At 36.4% G+C, this 16,185-nt stretch overlaps 1 protein-coding gene across 7 annotated transcripts in view; it reads left to right on the top strand.

Moving 5' to 3' along the window:
- Window positions 1–16,185, top strand: part of LOC137398916 (ras GTPase-activating protein nGAP-like) — a 140,689-nt gene that overhangs the window by 98,845 nt on the left and 25,659 nt on the right. For 5 of the 7 annotated variants that reach the window (XM_068085078.1, XM_068085083.1, XM_068085081.1 and 2 more), the window contains 2 exons: window positions 8,998–9,085; window positions 12,611–12,732. In XM_068085078.1, coding sequence (XP_067941179.1) covers window positions 8,998–9,085; window positions 12,611–12,732 — 210 coding nt within the window. Of the gene's footprint in view, window positions 1–6,980; window positions 9,086–12,610; window positions 12,733–16,185 lie in introns of those variants that run through there. The other 2 variants (XM_068085079.1, XM_068085077.1) reach the window with 1 other exon arrangement.

Raw genomic sequence — 16,185 nt, 5'->3', positions numbered from 1 at the left:
TCGACATTTGGCTGTAGAAGGGAAAGGGATGTGAAGGGAATTCGAAAGCAGCCTAAATTCAACAAAAATCTAAATATGCATTAGGCAACTCAAATGCTTAATTTATCTAGTGGTTTTGTCTCTGAGCATAGCAATTAGATAGGAACTAGTTAATAGTGAACTGCCCAAAGGTTTCACTACTGTTCACACAGCCATAACATCTGATTGTAACATCTGATTGATACGGAACATTGATTATGGTTTTTATTAGAATTACGATTGACTCCCTCCTAACATTCTCAATTTAATTTATTAGGTTGTTATGATTGTCGTAGTTCAAGTATTATTATTATACGTAATTTGTTGCAGATTAGTTTTATTAGTCAAGCTAAAAATAAAATTCTGCTGATCAAGTGGTTTAAACTTTTTCACTACAGAAAGCCTTTAACTTCTCGTTTTACTACCTATATAAAAACATTAATCACGCATCACAGAATTAACATATCTATCCAAAATTTTGCCACAATAAATTTAGGATATCAGGTTATCATTTATCCTAGAAGAAATCAATCAGCTTTTTTGTGCTCAAAATTTACAGTATAATGTTGCAGTTTCCAATTTTTTTTAATTTTTTGTTCAAAAATTTTTTTCTGTTTCTGGAGGAAAAACAATTGTGAGCAATGAGCTAAACATTTTTCTGCTAGTGAAATTCTGCAGCATCGCACCTCAGACATTTCAGATAACGGTATTTATATATTATAAAATGTGTGTCCACGTTTTGGTCATTTTTTATTGATTTATTATTCAAATTCGAATATGCTCTCGTTGTACAACATCGTAGCGCAATGATTTTCCAAGGTCCAAAATTACAAGAACTAAAGAAAATAAAAAATGAAAAACTAAATCACAAAGACGTTTCGTACTTTTGCGAAAGCGCTTCGTGGGCATCATAGTAGTAGTTGTTGTTTGCTGATTTTCTGTTACATTTTGTGTGGTATACAAGTTCAAAGGGCTTGTTACACCTTTTATCATGCCCTTAAAGCCCTTGGCTTTTAAAATGGTAGAATAACCTAAGAAAAAAAGGAACATACTTGTAATAATAATAAAAGGGAGTTAGTTAGGCTAGATATGAGTTCACTAGTTTTTATTTCGTGGGTCTTCACTTTTCATGGGGGCACCGACCCCGATCAACTGCAAAAAATGAGGGATTGTTACTCAAGCTTACACAATATCAATTTTGACTTATTTTTTCAAGAGCTCACCTGTTTTCAAATACTTGACAACGCTTTAGCATACATAAAAAAGAAGTTTACTGAAATCACCAAACTTTGGTTGAATCATATTGTTTAGGCCTACTGGTAGTTGTGGTAATATTAAGAGAGCCAATCACAGTGCAGCGATGGCATTTTCATTAATTATCATAATGCATCACAAATTTCATAAGCAATGAACGTAGTTTGTTTACAGCAAGTTCAAGACATACATTCACGAATAGTGTTTACTCAATTTACCGACTTCGACGGATCCATCGAAATATTGCAGCCAACAATCTTATCAACCTGAGCAAACTAGTTTCATTATAAACTTACCATCTGCATATTAAATACTTGAATGTAGATATTAAAGGCTGGTTCACGATATATCATCGTTTGTTGGCGTTGTCCTTTCGGTGTTCATCAATTATGTGAACCATAAACCAATGACATCGATGAAGCAACGCAGGCACGTCGGGAAAGTTACCAGCTGTCAAACTTTCCTGATATTTGGTCGAGCGTTGAAAATTTACAATGTGAACCATTTCGGCGATAGTTATTCGTGGCTGCGGATAATGTGATTTATTTATTTCCATTCATGATAGTCGCTGCGGGACTAGTATTTGGTGCAAGAAATTGAAAAGAAAATTGAAAACACTATGTCAGGGAGTATTTGCTGATGCAAATGGGAATACGTTTGTGATATTGTGAACCTTGTTATCATAGACAACCTTGTTATTAAATTTGATAATCTTTTTCAAAATAGCAGTATTCATATCAGGCTGATGTTAAACCAAATGTATTTGCTGCAGCACTCTAGTGTACAAATATACGTAATATCTTTGTTTGTATCAGTTTTGTCTGCTAGATGTCAATGTTGGTGCTGCCTTTTCAAATTTCAAGTGTGCAAACATTGCTTGCAAATATAAGATTATCACATTAGAGCCTAAGAGCCTAAGAGTCTAAGAGCCTAAGCAAAAGAATGTTCATACAGAATCAACTATCGATTCATAAGAGAAAATTATTACAGCCTTTTAAATAATGCTTATAGTATTTGATTTGATCTTTGCATTATTTTTCCTGTCCATGCTGACCAAAGTAACTTAGTCCACGTAAAAAATAACACCGTGAGAATTTAATAGTATTTAAAATAATGTCATGATGGAGGTTCTAGATATAGGAAGGGTAAGATTTCCGTGTTTGGTTTGCTCAGTGGTTTTGCTGGTATAAATTTGAAGTGGATGAATATGGCATTTGAAGTGGATTAATATAGCATGGCCTGTTAGAGTACCTTATTGTTTATTGTACATAGTATTGGCTTATTCAGTGATAAATGTCCATACGCAATTATAATCAGCCTATGTCTATGAATTGAGATATTTTTTAACTAGTAACTGATGATAGGTAGATTAGTGTTGTAGGTCTGAAATGCAGAATGCTGTTAGTTACGACTAGCTCACCTGACTCATTAAGATATAATGCAAACACAGCTGTTTTAAAATGCATGGCATCACAGAGAATCGAAAAATACTTTGAATATGGATGAAATTTCGGTTGACAAATCTCTACTCTTAGTTGACAAATCTGTGATAGCAGGGTTCTGTTTAAATAAGTATTTCTCCTAGTTTCAGGTGACACTCTAGGGCTCAAGCTGATTCCTACATTCTGTGGGCATAAATTGGCATTATCCATACATCACTCCCTAGCTGATAATCTCCATAAAGAATGGCATTCCTCTCTTTAGAATTCATTTAGGTATTTCAGTTTGTACCCAGTGTAAATGTCAACCGGCTGCTGGTAGCTTCTGTACACGCATAACATCTATGTTGACTAATTTGTTGGCATGTTTATTTTTGGACCCAGTGCTGGTCGCTTTTTGTTTCATTAAAGATGTCACTCTCTGCGGTGTTCATTGGTGCACAAAATAGCAGTATTATCAGGTCTTTGTATCCGTATGTATATGGTATTTGGTTTCTCATCACTTGGCACTCATTATTGTAGTTGAATTGTGGTTGTTCCTGTAATAGTTTGGGTCTGTGATTGCGAGTAAGACACAGTTAGACAATAATCAAGAAGACCTCATTGATAATGAGTTTAGGCTTCTATGCCAGTTTCTGAAATTATGTTCCGAGATATCTTTGTCACAACTCAGTGTTTGAATTCTTTGATAGCGGTCTGGTTGATATATATTAAGTTTGCTCTAAAATTCTGTTCATGAATTCGTTCATCTCGTATTTTGTCTAGTAGATAAGATGGTGATCACTTATAGTTCGAAGTTGCTACTAGCGGATAACTTCAGCCCTTGCTCATCACATCTCATCCATCAAAAACAAATATTCTTCATCCTCATACCTCTAAGGTTTAAACCATAACTGTCACAAACAACTTTTATTGTATTTACTAGGTAAATCAGACACGCTGATTCCGATTTTGTACTCCAAATAAAGATTAGTCCACTAACCTTCAAAGTCATTTAGGCTTTTTTAAAGCGTTTCAATATCCGTTTCGAAAACAACACAATCGGCATTACAAGCTCCGCCCATAAATATGTGACGAAACCTAGCTTTTTCAGAAACAAAAGTTAGGAAAGTTTAGTCCGATTTAGAATAATAGAGATGGGTGTCTTAAAACCCATTATTATCTAAATCCAGCCTGTAAAATAATTTCAGTTTTTTATGAAAGGGATATAAACTATTTAAAATTGCTCGCAGCTTGTTACATGACGTTTAAATGGGCTGAACGCCGAGAAAAATGAGCTCAAAAAGCGCGGTTTTATCACGAGCTAGCGTTGTTATCGCGCTTTTTAAATATGCAATGCTAAATAGCTTATCTACCTTTCAGAAAAGACTGATATTATTTTTAAAGCTGGATTTAGATATTAATAGATTTTAAAACACCCGTCTCTATTATTCTAAATCGGTCTAAACATCCCTACGTAACTTCTGTTCCTAAAAAGCTAGGTTACGTCAAGTATTTATGGGCGGAGCTTGTTATGCCGATCGTGTTGTTTTCGAGACCGATATTAAAACGCTATAAAAAATCCTTTATTACTCTGAAAGTTAGTGGCCTAATCTTTATTTTGATTACAAAACCGGAATCAGCATGTCTGATTTACCTAGTAAATACGATAAAAGTTGTTCGTGGCAGTTATGGTTTAAAGTGCTTTCAAGTTCTCTGACAGTGAGACAATAGTCATGATCCCTAGTGGTTTTAGTAAGGCTGAGATGAAGTACAACAAAGATGTCTGGCATAATTCAATTATGTTGTGTAATCTTGTTTCAGTTGCTTTTGTTGTGACGTAAAAGTGCATCTGCTTTAAGTTAGCAAAACATTCATTCAACTGCTCTGTAGGAGGATTTGAAGTTTGTTGATGGAAAAGGCTATCTACCATTCATACAATATGAAGGCCTCATTCCATCAAAAACAGGTCCAATTATCTGTAGATGGCAGTCTGGCCCCTCCACCCTCTGTTGTCAGCTCATCCATTTTTGAGAATGACCTTGTATTACTGCTGGCCTAATTAGAAAAATAGGTCAAAACATTTACTGAATAGAGTCTTGGTACCTGTTGTGCTCTGGCACAGAGCTAAAAATGTACCAAGCATTTTTAAACACTCTGTTTGGTTTTTATCGAACTGGTTTTCTCAAGAATGGCATTCAAGTTATAGTATACCAAAACCCTCGCCTCACTATAATATGTTTTAAGCTTTAATGTTTGAAGCGTTTTAAGGCAGTTCATTTATATCAAGTAAGATAATCTAATGAAATAGTAATTTTGTTTCAGCAGATAAAATGATGAATCTTATCTGTGAGCTTCTTATATGTTGAATATTTTCTAGTCATGACTGCGTAAGTAGGGCGAAACAATGCTTCATATTAATAATGACAGAAAGATTTACAACACATCAGAAGCTCAAAGCCGAGATCCGTCTGTTTATCTGTTGAAACAAAATGATTATTTCATTGTACTATTTTTCTGACTGGTTACTGGATTACTCAATATGTGTCAACATTAAGGCAATCTCTTGGCTTCAGTCCTGAAGCCTGTGGGATGGCCTCAGTCCTGGTCCGCCGTACTCAAACTAAAATTTTATCTATCATTCTATTGTTGTCGATTTCCATGTCTAAGCCGGAACTAAAATAAAAATAATTTTCTTCATCACCACTTTTTATAAAGGTAGAATGTTTAAGTTTGCATTACAGCAACTTTTAAAAGGAAACTTTCTCTTTTAGTGATTTGTAAGATTGTATGGTATCAATGATAAAGAAATAGGGATATATTAATCTTGTTGAGAACTAAAGCGAAAATAACTCTGCGCGGTTTCGGCAACAAAAGATATGCGACTAATAGGTGTATTTTCCAAATAGCAGTGAGAACAGGTGTGTCCATTGATGTTTGTCATGCAAAGCTTTTGCACAGCTTGCATATATTTTTCATCTGAGATTGCAGCCACCTTTTTATATTTACCATTGTTTTGGTTCACCTTTTTAATGCTTTTGTGGAAGTTTAAAAATTGACAAATAAGGTAGCCTTCTGGAAAGGTATTTCAGTCAACTAGCAAGTGGTCCAGACGGTCACCCACTTCCAAACTATTACAAATATAGATGTCCTTAGAATATTTGAGAACGTGGGCTAAGCTGGCTTAATTTATAGAATATGTACTCAAGAAGCTCTTACAATTCATGTGCCGCTTTGATCATTTTGCTGGTTCTCCATGGATTCTTAGCAGAGGGTCTATTAGAAGGCTATCTATAGTATATATCCAAATTCAGTTTGTTTGTGGCCATATGACCAGAGGCTAACTAAAGTATGTACATGCAGTATTTTTTCGAAAGCAGAAGTAGATCTATGTTAATTTCTGGATTAAACGTCTCTTTGTGCTTCCTTGAGGTTATACAGTGAACTCGGAGAGCCACTGCCTTGGCCGAGTTATTTCCTCAGCGCTCACACGGGAAGGATTAGTGCTATCTCGTGAGGACAGACGGCATTATGTCTTTCCTATTGTTGATAATTTAGGTAATCCCTTTGCACGCCTTACTGGCTCACTCCCCTCTTTCGAAGTTCGAAGAGGACGAGGAGACATTTCTGATAGGATGGCCTTTTTTGCCAAAAATGTCATCTTTTCAAACACTTCATAGATGGTGTAAAATTTGTATGTAGCTGGCCAATCACATTGCCAAATGACACTCAAAACAAAACGCTGACAGGTCGGAATGCCTCAGCTTTCAATTGTTTGTGAGTCATCCAAGCACTTGAACATAGAAATAACATATCACCTACAAATACATTTTCAGTAATAGTATTCAATTCTAGAGCAACTAGCGCATGGATTTTTTGTTATTGTAAAATGATTGTTGTCTGTTCTCGTATTTGTCAACGACCTAACAGCAGTTTCCTAAAATGTCAGTCTGCCAATTCTTCAGTACCCATATAGAAGTAGAAAATATATATATATACTTTTTTATAACTTTTTTCTATTTTTATACATATAGATAGCCTATAAAAAATTGTCAATTAGCCTATGTCCGAAATGTCCGCTCTTCAAATAATCTTGTCTCCAAGTTGTCAATAACCAAATTGCTTGTCTTCCAAGTTGCCAGTTGTCCAACAACACATAGCTAGATAGACTTACTATTGGCGGTATACACTGCCTTATCTGCGGTATTCTTGGTGAAATTATAATGAGTAGAGTGGGTGAGTTTTAGTTGTGTTTGAAAGCAGTTTATATTCAACAATATGGAAAAACAAAGAATGGTCGATTAGAATTTAACTAGATATAATCCATATTAACTATTGTTTATGTGTCTAGGCATTTCATTATCCGTCAAATTTATGCGTTCAACCAATGGGAAGTCATTCCGTGGGCAGTGTCATCTCCATAGCAGTCAGTGGGAAACTGCATAGCTGTTATATCATGTCTCAGCCTGTAGGATTTTCAATTGTTGGTAATTATACTGTCATCAGCTAACTGATAGGTCTTTCATAATGCTATATTCCATTCATAGCCGGCCAACCTTTAGAGTTCGGCATCATCTAGTTTCTCATATTCTAGTAAATAAGGGTAGGGCGGCTTTAACCTCCATGTAGTTATTCCCCTAGGTCCATGAATCATACTCCTAGCTGAAATAGTAAATATTTGCGCAATGGCGATCCAAATGAGATAAGGAATTGAGTTCTTTGTTGGTTCTAGATTGAGCTGTTACTTTTAGCCTACTAGGGCTAGTCTCACGATATAAATGGTCAGCTGTAGGGTTAAAGGTCATCTGTAAGCATCTGCCATCCATTCATAAAACATTCTCAGTAAAAGTCAGGTACATGGCTTCATAATACACGCGTGTCGAAGAACAATGTCATAGCTTGCTGAATCGCTGAGAGATAAGATTTACGAGCAAAGGCGGCATGATCATTGAAGTGTGGAATTAGCTCAAACCCATGGATACTAATACTGCGCTTTCATTGCGACACTCGACTTAGTATCGGGTGGAAGTACTCCAAACTCAATTTGGGTCGAGAGCCGATGACGGTAAATCAGGCAGTGTCATTCGGTCTACCAAAGGACAGACGATTCTCTCGATGCAGTTAGCTGATAGCTCTGTTTACACTCAAGAAGACGTTACACGTAAACATCACGGTACTGCCAAACTAACTAGATAACAAGGGATTGGCCAGGCACTATGTCAACCAGCAGTGACTATACACCAGTGCGGTCACTGCGTCTCAATCAGTTCTATCAGCGTAGGTACATCCCGCAGGTAGTATATAGCAAAGTAGCCACAAAGCCTCGACTGCATCACGCTGAAAGCTTGACTTCTGAGAACAGCTTCAACAGCTCCCCTGGCTCAGATACTGTTGAATTTATGACACATCATAGCCTCGCGAGGACTGGTAGCAGCTGTTCGGATTACAGGACGGGCGGTAGACCCCGCTACGATCCACAAGCTATATATCATCCTCCTTCGACTACCCAGTCCGACTACGGATCGCTCCAAAAGGAGAACAGAGACTATGAGTTCACTGCCAAGTCGCGACTCGTTCGCACTTGCGGCTGCTCACGGCGTGTCGCTTGTGATATTTGTATGAGTAGCAGTCCGGCGAGGTTAGACCAGCTTACCGAGAACGGAATGTATGACACACTGTCGAAAGACTACATGCCTTATTCTATCTCTCACGAACAAGAGTTGAACAACAACCCTGCACCAGTTATGAAAAGGCTAAAGTATAGCGGACGTCATGCTGGTTCAATGGAACACATTGGGAGTGAGACGAGGGGATCGAGTGACAAGGCAGGAATCGGGAGCAGACTACAACGTACTGTTCATTCATTTCTCACGCACACGAGCAAAAATTCTCAGTCTTTCGTTCCACAACCTCACTATACTGCCCAATTATCAACGGATTCTGAGAGCTCAGTTAATTGCCTGTCCATGGAAAACCACTATGCCGTTACACCAGTACGTTCAGTGTCGACGACAAGCTCCGGTAGGAGTGTAACTTTTAGTGTCGACTCATATGACGAAGACAAACACAATTCTGAAATGCATGGCTCACTCTCTAAAAGGAAAGAGTGGAATCGAATTCGTAATTTATTAAACGTCGTCGGGGCGGTTAAAATAATGCGAAGTCGTTCAGATGTTTCGTCCGCGCATCCGCTAATCGGTGTGAAGCTTGTTCCACTACCTAAATTTCCTCGGTTGGCTGAGGCTGATGGTGAAAAATGTAAATGTTGCCTTGGTTCAGCCATGAAATGCCCTGCCTCTTTTGACAGGAAGGTACAATCGGCTCGAAGTTGTGAAAGTTTGCTCGCAACAGGAGCCAGGATTCCGAGCGTGGATCTAGGAGAAGGGCACATCCAGGTGGGTAAAATAGACATTTCCTTAATACATACCTGTAAGTCTTAGCCAACGGTGTCGCTAGTACAGTGTAGTATTCTACTACCTTGAATTTCTATCATGGTTTGACCAAAATTCATAGTCTTTCCTACTTGTTGCCTAATTAAACAAAGGTACATTTGTGGCAAAAGCACAAATATTTTCCAACTAACATCTCCGTAGAATAGTGCTATCCAGTATTCATTCATATCGAGTCGTAACATTAGTTGAACTGGTGTTGAGAGATTGTTTTCTTAATATGATAGCAGAAGAGTTGATTGAAGTACTGGTTGAGGATGCTGGAGTGCCTATTATTGCTTTTGGAATGAAATTGAGGCTCGTTATCATCTATTTGCTCTATCGAGTTGGAATAAACCTGAGTCTAATAGTTTACTGCCTACCTCATTACCTCTCCTACGCACCAGAACTCCTTATTAAGTCATCATAAAATATATTACTGTATCGAGTAGTGGCATCTACTGTTACTATGGCAGGTTAGTTCATGGCACCTTCATACAACTAACTACCGGCGCTATCGTAAGCAGTTTATGGAAGGAGTGTATTAGTAATGACAGCACTCTAAAAGCATATATTTACTATAATAAGAGCCGTGTTTGTATTTCCCAAGTTACGCTAAGAACATTAGGAAAATTCCATGTTTAGCATTGCACCATATGGGAATCGAACCCAGATTTTCAAGCGTACCACCACGCCTACTCCACTCCATCACCTTACAACAACATGGAATAATTATGCACAGACTTATTACACATGACGATCGCTCACAGTGCACATGGGTACTAGCTATAGTAAACATAACCAAACTAGTTGACTCACCGGTGATCATAACTGTTTCCACACAATCTCTAATTTAATTTACAGCAAAAACATAACAGACAATGAAATTGTTTCCATCATTATTTTTATCATAAACATAACCAAGTTAGTTGGCACAATGGAGGCAAAAACTGTTTTTATGCGGATTAAAAATGAATTTATTTTTGAAAAATAACAAAATAGAATTTTTTTTAATTATTTTTGAATTTATTGAAAAATAACAAGTTATTTTTATTATTCTTATGCATATTTTCAAGTACACAATATTATAGGAGCTATAATAGAAGTACAGTCATGCTTCACTCCAGGAATAGGGACTAGTACCAGTGTTAACTTTACTGTAATTGGACAAAGATTACTTATTTTTACAATGTAAATACATCTATGAATTAACACTTTAAAAGGTTTCACCTAAATTTTAGCACTAACATTCTGGGTGCCATCACTGAAAAAGTATTAAAATACAAACATAGTAACTAATATGTATTCGCCAAGTTCACAACGTTTTTATATTTGACTAACTCCTTCAATAAACAGGCAGTTCCGCAAATTTAGAAAGATTTTAATCATTCATGATAGTAGCTCTAGCGGCATGTATTTTTCACAAATGTCTATTAACCCATGATAAATGGAATTGGTTATCATCAGATATTTTACCTTCTGTTTGTATTAAGACTGCAACCAAGTTGATTAGCTATGACTAGGTCATCACAGCTGTCATGGTCTAGTGGGACTAGCCTGTGAGTTTCCTTTCCCAAATATCGGTGCTGGATCTTAAACCACTGTTGGGTCCCTCTCCCTATATCATCACACCATTCTTCACATGTACTGGTGTCCTTTTTTCACCGTTTGTTCATCCATCCGACCCAGAGAACGCTTCGCCGAGAGTAGTCATCCTTAATGCTTTTGTCCTTACTGTATTTTGACATTGTCAGTCATGATGTTTTCTGATTTCATTCAGAATGCATAAAATTTTGTGATGCTGTCCCAATGCACGTAGATCGATCTCTATATACAGCAATCTTCCAATTTCAGCAGTTAATTTTGACAGCAAGTTTGCGTCAACCGCAAGATGGAAATATTGTGAAAACCTATGAGAGAAACAAGTTTTTGTTACTTGCAAACGTTTGTTACTTGCAAATCAAATGTTACACACTTGTGAAAGATGGAAATGGCACTTGTGAATGATGCGCAAGTGAACTTTCCATCCTGTGAGGAATGCGCAAAAAACTGCTGCTCACGCTATTTCATTGTAGTCCACGTTTCAGTCATTTCGATTTGAGTAGATCGCTGTGACGTCTGACGTAGAACTTTTTAACAAAGCACACGCGTTAATCCTCAACACGCGAAAATCCATAACAACACTTAGCGCATGGTAGCTCGACGTGCACACAACTCCAAATCTGCACCATCCGTTCAATGTATTGGCGGTGTGCGTGTTCTGTCTGAACCAAGTTGACTAATACGAAGCCATATCAGTTCAACTGCAAGCTAATAGATAAGATGTACCCTCCCCTCTTCACTGTTTAGTCATAATCCTCGTCTATCTCTTAGTGAAGCTGTCTTCAACTCTTCTTAATTTCGCAGATCCTTTGAATTAAGATAACTTAAGCTTCTTCATGTCTAGATTATAAGCACTCACTTTCGCCCTGAGGATTTCGTCATCGCCAGCTGTATTTCTGTCGGAGTCGTCTGTCTTTTTGGGATCTAATTGACCTTGCCTCTTGTTTGCCCTTTCAATGCTGCTGAACAAGATATCAAACAACAAATATTTTCAAATTTATTACGGCTGTCAAACTGTCAGTCTTTCTGTATATTTTAACATATTTCGATTGCGTTGAGCTCTGAGACTGTCATCCGATTAAAAATTGTTCCTCGTTTGTATGTGCCCGAAATATGGTGGCGTTTAATATGCTCTTGTCATTTGGCTTTTGTATATATTTATAACTCTATAGAAAAGTTCAGCGAGTGGAAGTTATATTTAGATGCCTTGAGACGACCTGTCAGAACTTCAAAAAACATGGAAAAAATATTTCATCGAAAGTACTTGACTTTCAGTTGATTGAAGTTTTCCGAATTTTTGTACAATGGACATTTTAGTTGTAAACTAACTGGATCAAAAATCTGGCGAGTGCAATTTGGCATAGTTAAGTTAATCAAATAAGCTATTTGTTGTACTGAGTCTATGTTTAGCTTGAGTTCTACTAATAAATTAGTAGATAAGAATTGTTCTTCACTCGTTCAGTAAGCTATATCACCTCTTATCCTATATGTATAAAAGGTCGTTATCTGCCAACCTTCCCATCTAATGTATGGTACCAAAATATAAATTTTATGTTAGCGATTGCTTATGTCGAAGTGTAGACGTTGTCTGTAGTCTTGCTGTTACTTGTCAACCTTCCCTGTCAACAAAGAATGACTTTATGACATTTTAATACTTAGCATAGTTTCTGTGTGACATTCTTGGTCAATGACTCATGCTTGAAGACTGAAAAAATGGTTGCATATCTTTATGTAGAAACCGGCACACCTGAAAGGAATAAATTTTAGTTGTCTCCGAAGATTCCTCTCCAATTTTTCTAGTCAAGCTGACTGTATATTTCTTTTATTCTAAACTAATTTATAAACTATGTAAACCAGTGGATATACAGCATTGTTTTCTGTATGCCTTAGGTGGTACCGCTGCATAGGAGCATGCTAGGGGAGGACAACTGCATACAATTGACCTCTTCAGCAGGTTCTTCAACCTACTACAGCTGTCGTAACTCTGAGGAAAGATCTCAATGGCTTAATCAGTGAGTAGTTTTTTGCCAATTTATAACAATGTAGAATTTTAAATGCTGCCAATAGAACAGTAACTGTGAGCTGTGTATGAGGCATAGCCTATCTCAAATGCTGCCAATAGAACAGTAACTGTGAGCTGTGTATGAGGCATATTTCAAATGCTGCCAATAGAACAGTAACTGTGAGCTGTGTATGAGGCATATCTCAAATGCTGCCAATAGAACAGTAACTGTGAGCTGTGTATGAGGCATATTTCAAATGCTGCCAATAGAACAGTAACTGTGAGCTGTGCATGAGGCATATCTCAAATGCTGCCAATAGAACAGTAACTGTGAGCTGTGTATGAGGCATATCTCAAATGCTGCCAATAGAACAGTAACTGTGAGCTGTGTATGAGGCATATTTCAAATGAATCACTTTGTTCAAAGGCCTAACTGAACAGGGTTGGAATTATATCGAAACAAGACTTATACAGGAGTTAAGAAATTGTAATATAACAAATTTTTTTTTATGTTTTAGGAACGCATAACTTTTGTAGTATTTGTTCACTTGCTAAGTGAGGGCTAATTTAATAACATGTTTCCACACTTGTTTTTGTATGTTTTGTAAAAAAACTGTCACAATGATAGGCTTGTAATTATCCTTGTATACTCAAGAAAATGTGAACAGTGTTTACTCACTAATAGAATTAGCCTATGAACCTCCAATCAAAGAGTGCATCAAATAAACAACTGCATACTGTACAGGCCATTGATGCTATACAATTTCATTACCAAGTACATTCTCCTTGCGTAGGAGGAGAAACTGTAGAAAGTGAATCACATGTTTACATCAGTATCAGACTAGAAGGCATGGCTTGCATACGCATATCGATTCTTGAGTAAAATTAGAAGCGTTCTACTCCAATGACCTAAACATCGTAGGACATATTATCATTTTGTTTTGATTACTGTCAGCAATGTTTTGATAAAGAAGTACCTGTTATTCGTTGTTCTCTTTTCTTTAAATCTGTGAAAAGTGTATGACAGATGCTGTGTGATTTCACCAATCAGATACAGTTTAACTTGTACATGCGAACTTAGTATGCTTATTCATCTTTTGCGCTGAAACCATCTTATAATGGATAAAATATTTTTATAAGAATATAACGTAATTCCATTTTAATCCGTCTTATGTGGATCATGAAACTATAATAGTATTTCTGCTGATAAATACGCTTGACAATAAATTAAATGCATTATGTAAGAATTATGTAAAAATTAATTTAATAAGATAGTAACAATGGAAAGAGGTTTTTATTGTTATGATTTTATTTCTTTTATTGTTTTTAGTATATTTGTATGGAATTAGAAAATTCTTGTAATTGGGAAAAAAATTGGTTCGAAATGAAATTATAGTCAATAGAGAAAAAAAAAATTGTTGCTTTACCTTGAAAATTAACTTACATGAAATTTTAGTAGATTTTTATCTGAAAGTAGTGGTTTGTTTCTATCACGAATGATTGTTTTTGATGCTTGAAGTCATCTGACTACCTACTGATGTTTCAAGATTAAAATTAACAAAACTTCATCGCGATTAAAACTGGTGAAATGATGTCACTAGTTGTTATCGTTGCGATAGTTGATATTGACTATTGCGTTCAAGTTGCAGCGCTACCATCTCTATTCTGGTGGTCTCTGCGCAATTATAGATGACATAATCGTACTTTTGCATGATCTGAGTGTTTTAACCGCGATCAAGGTTTGTTGATTTTAATCTTGAAATGTCGAATCACCTCAATCATCACAACCAATCGCAAATGATAGAAAAATACCGTTTCTTTTGGTAAAATTTACTAAAATTTTGTGTAAGTTCATATTTAAAGATAAGTGGATGAAAGTTTAGGCTCGACAGCGGCAGCAGATAATTATTTGTTAATCTTGTCTTTTACTATTAATTTTCGCTCGCTCCAGCTTCACCTATGAAACTGTGATGCATGGACAAACTCTGAACACAGACTATTAAAAATTAATTTGAGTAGAGCTCAATTTTACATCATAGATTGAACAATTACTACGATACTGCAACCATAAGTATAAGACATGTCGGTCTACCGTAATAGCAGAGGATCTTGGCATTCGTTTGTCATTGATGTTGAGCTTTTTATTCTATTTTCTTCGCTGAGCTGAGGCTAAGGTAGAAAGGTTTTGTGTCTAAATCATCTTTATCTCTCATCTGATAATCCTAGTATGTTAACTACATTATGTATGGCTTGCTGTGGTCTACTTGTAAACATGGAAGTGTAGGGGTTTGGGGTAGCAGATCTAGCTCATATACTTCATGTTCATTGTAAATGCCAAGATAGGACAACTCCTATAGTTTATTCTCTGGCAGAAAATGTATTTCATGCTGTTCTCAAAAGCTTATTAAATTTTCAAAAGCTAGAAGTGTCTTTGATTTTGCATGTAGCAGTTTTCTGAGGGAGAGGGTTAGAAATTCTTTGAAGCGCCTTCACTCACGGTTTCGAGTATTAAAATAGAGATTATTAGCAAAGTTTAAATTTTTTCGTTCAAAAACATGATTTATGTATGTTTTCATTTCAAAACCTGCTTATGATATCAAGCGTCATTAAGTTTAATGTGTTTTGATGGTTGATGGCAAGAAATGTTCGTCATACCAGTAATGAAGGGGTGGAAATGGCATTCGTAGCTTGTTGTGGTAAATGTTATTTCAGGAGATAACTCTATCGTTATTTTCGTGATATGGGAAAGAAAAAAAAATTTGTTTGTGGCAAATGTTCACGTTACAAGTAATGGTAATTTGAAGAGTTGTCACTCTTACCAATCTGGCATTCCTCAACAGTCTATATAATGTGTCGAATCTGTCAGGCTCTCCACGCCTGAACTTTTTGCCCGCTGCTACCGCTATATAATTAATGCCTGTTGTTGCCAGAATTTTTGAAGTTGTTCACTCATTGTATCTGTATCAGGCTCTTACGGGTTTAACCATTTTAACATACACTGTTTTTAAAATCTTATTTTGTTTCTTGTTGAAGTTCATCTGTCATTTGGCTGTATGTAACAACCACTCACATGGTTCATGTAAAGTTGTCTTAACCTGTCATTTCTGTCATAGCGTGAGGACAACTCCTATTTGTTGTCTAGTCAAGGTCTTTAAATAAATAGTAGATACATTATTACCACAAAGGTTTAAGCTTGAAAACCCTCTTTTTTTCTGTAAATTTTTTTCATATGACTTCATGTAACAATAATCTCTGGTCTTTGAGGTTTTATTTACCTTCGAATTATCACATACTGGTTGTTATCGACTGTACTATAGCATGTTGGATGTACTTCAGCTATCGGTATATCCGAGATAATAGTAGGAAAAGGACCACTCACATGTCCCATCAAATTTTCATCAATGTAAAAATATACTAAAAATTTTTAAGTATCCGAAATATTTTGTGCTTAGGTGCGTGCCAA

Source organism: Watersipora subatra, chromosome 6 (assembly GCF_963576615.1).
Source record: "Watersipora subatra chromosome 6, tzWatSuba1.1, whole genome shotgun sequence".
Lineage (NCBI taxonomy): Eukaryota > Metazoa > Bryozoa > Gymnolaemata > Cheilostomatida > Watersiporidae > Watersipora > Watersipora subatra.
This window is presented reverse-complemented; position numbering and strand designations above follow the sequence as displayed.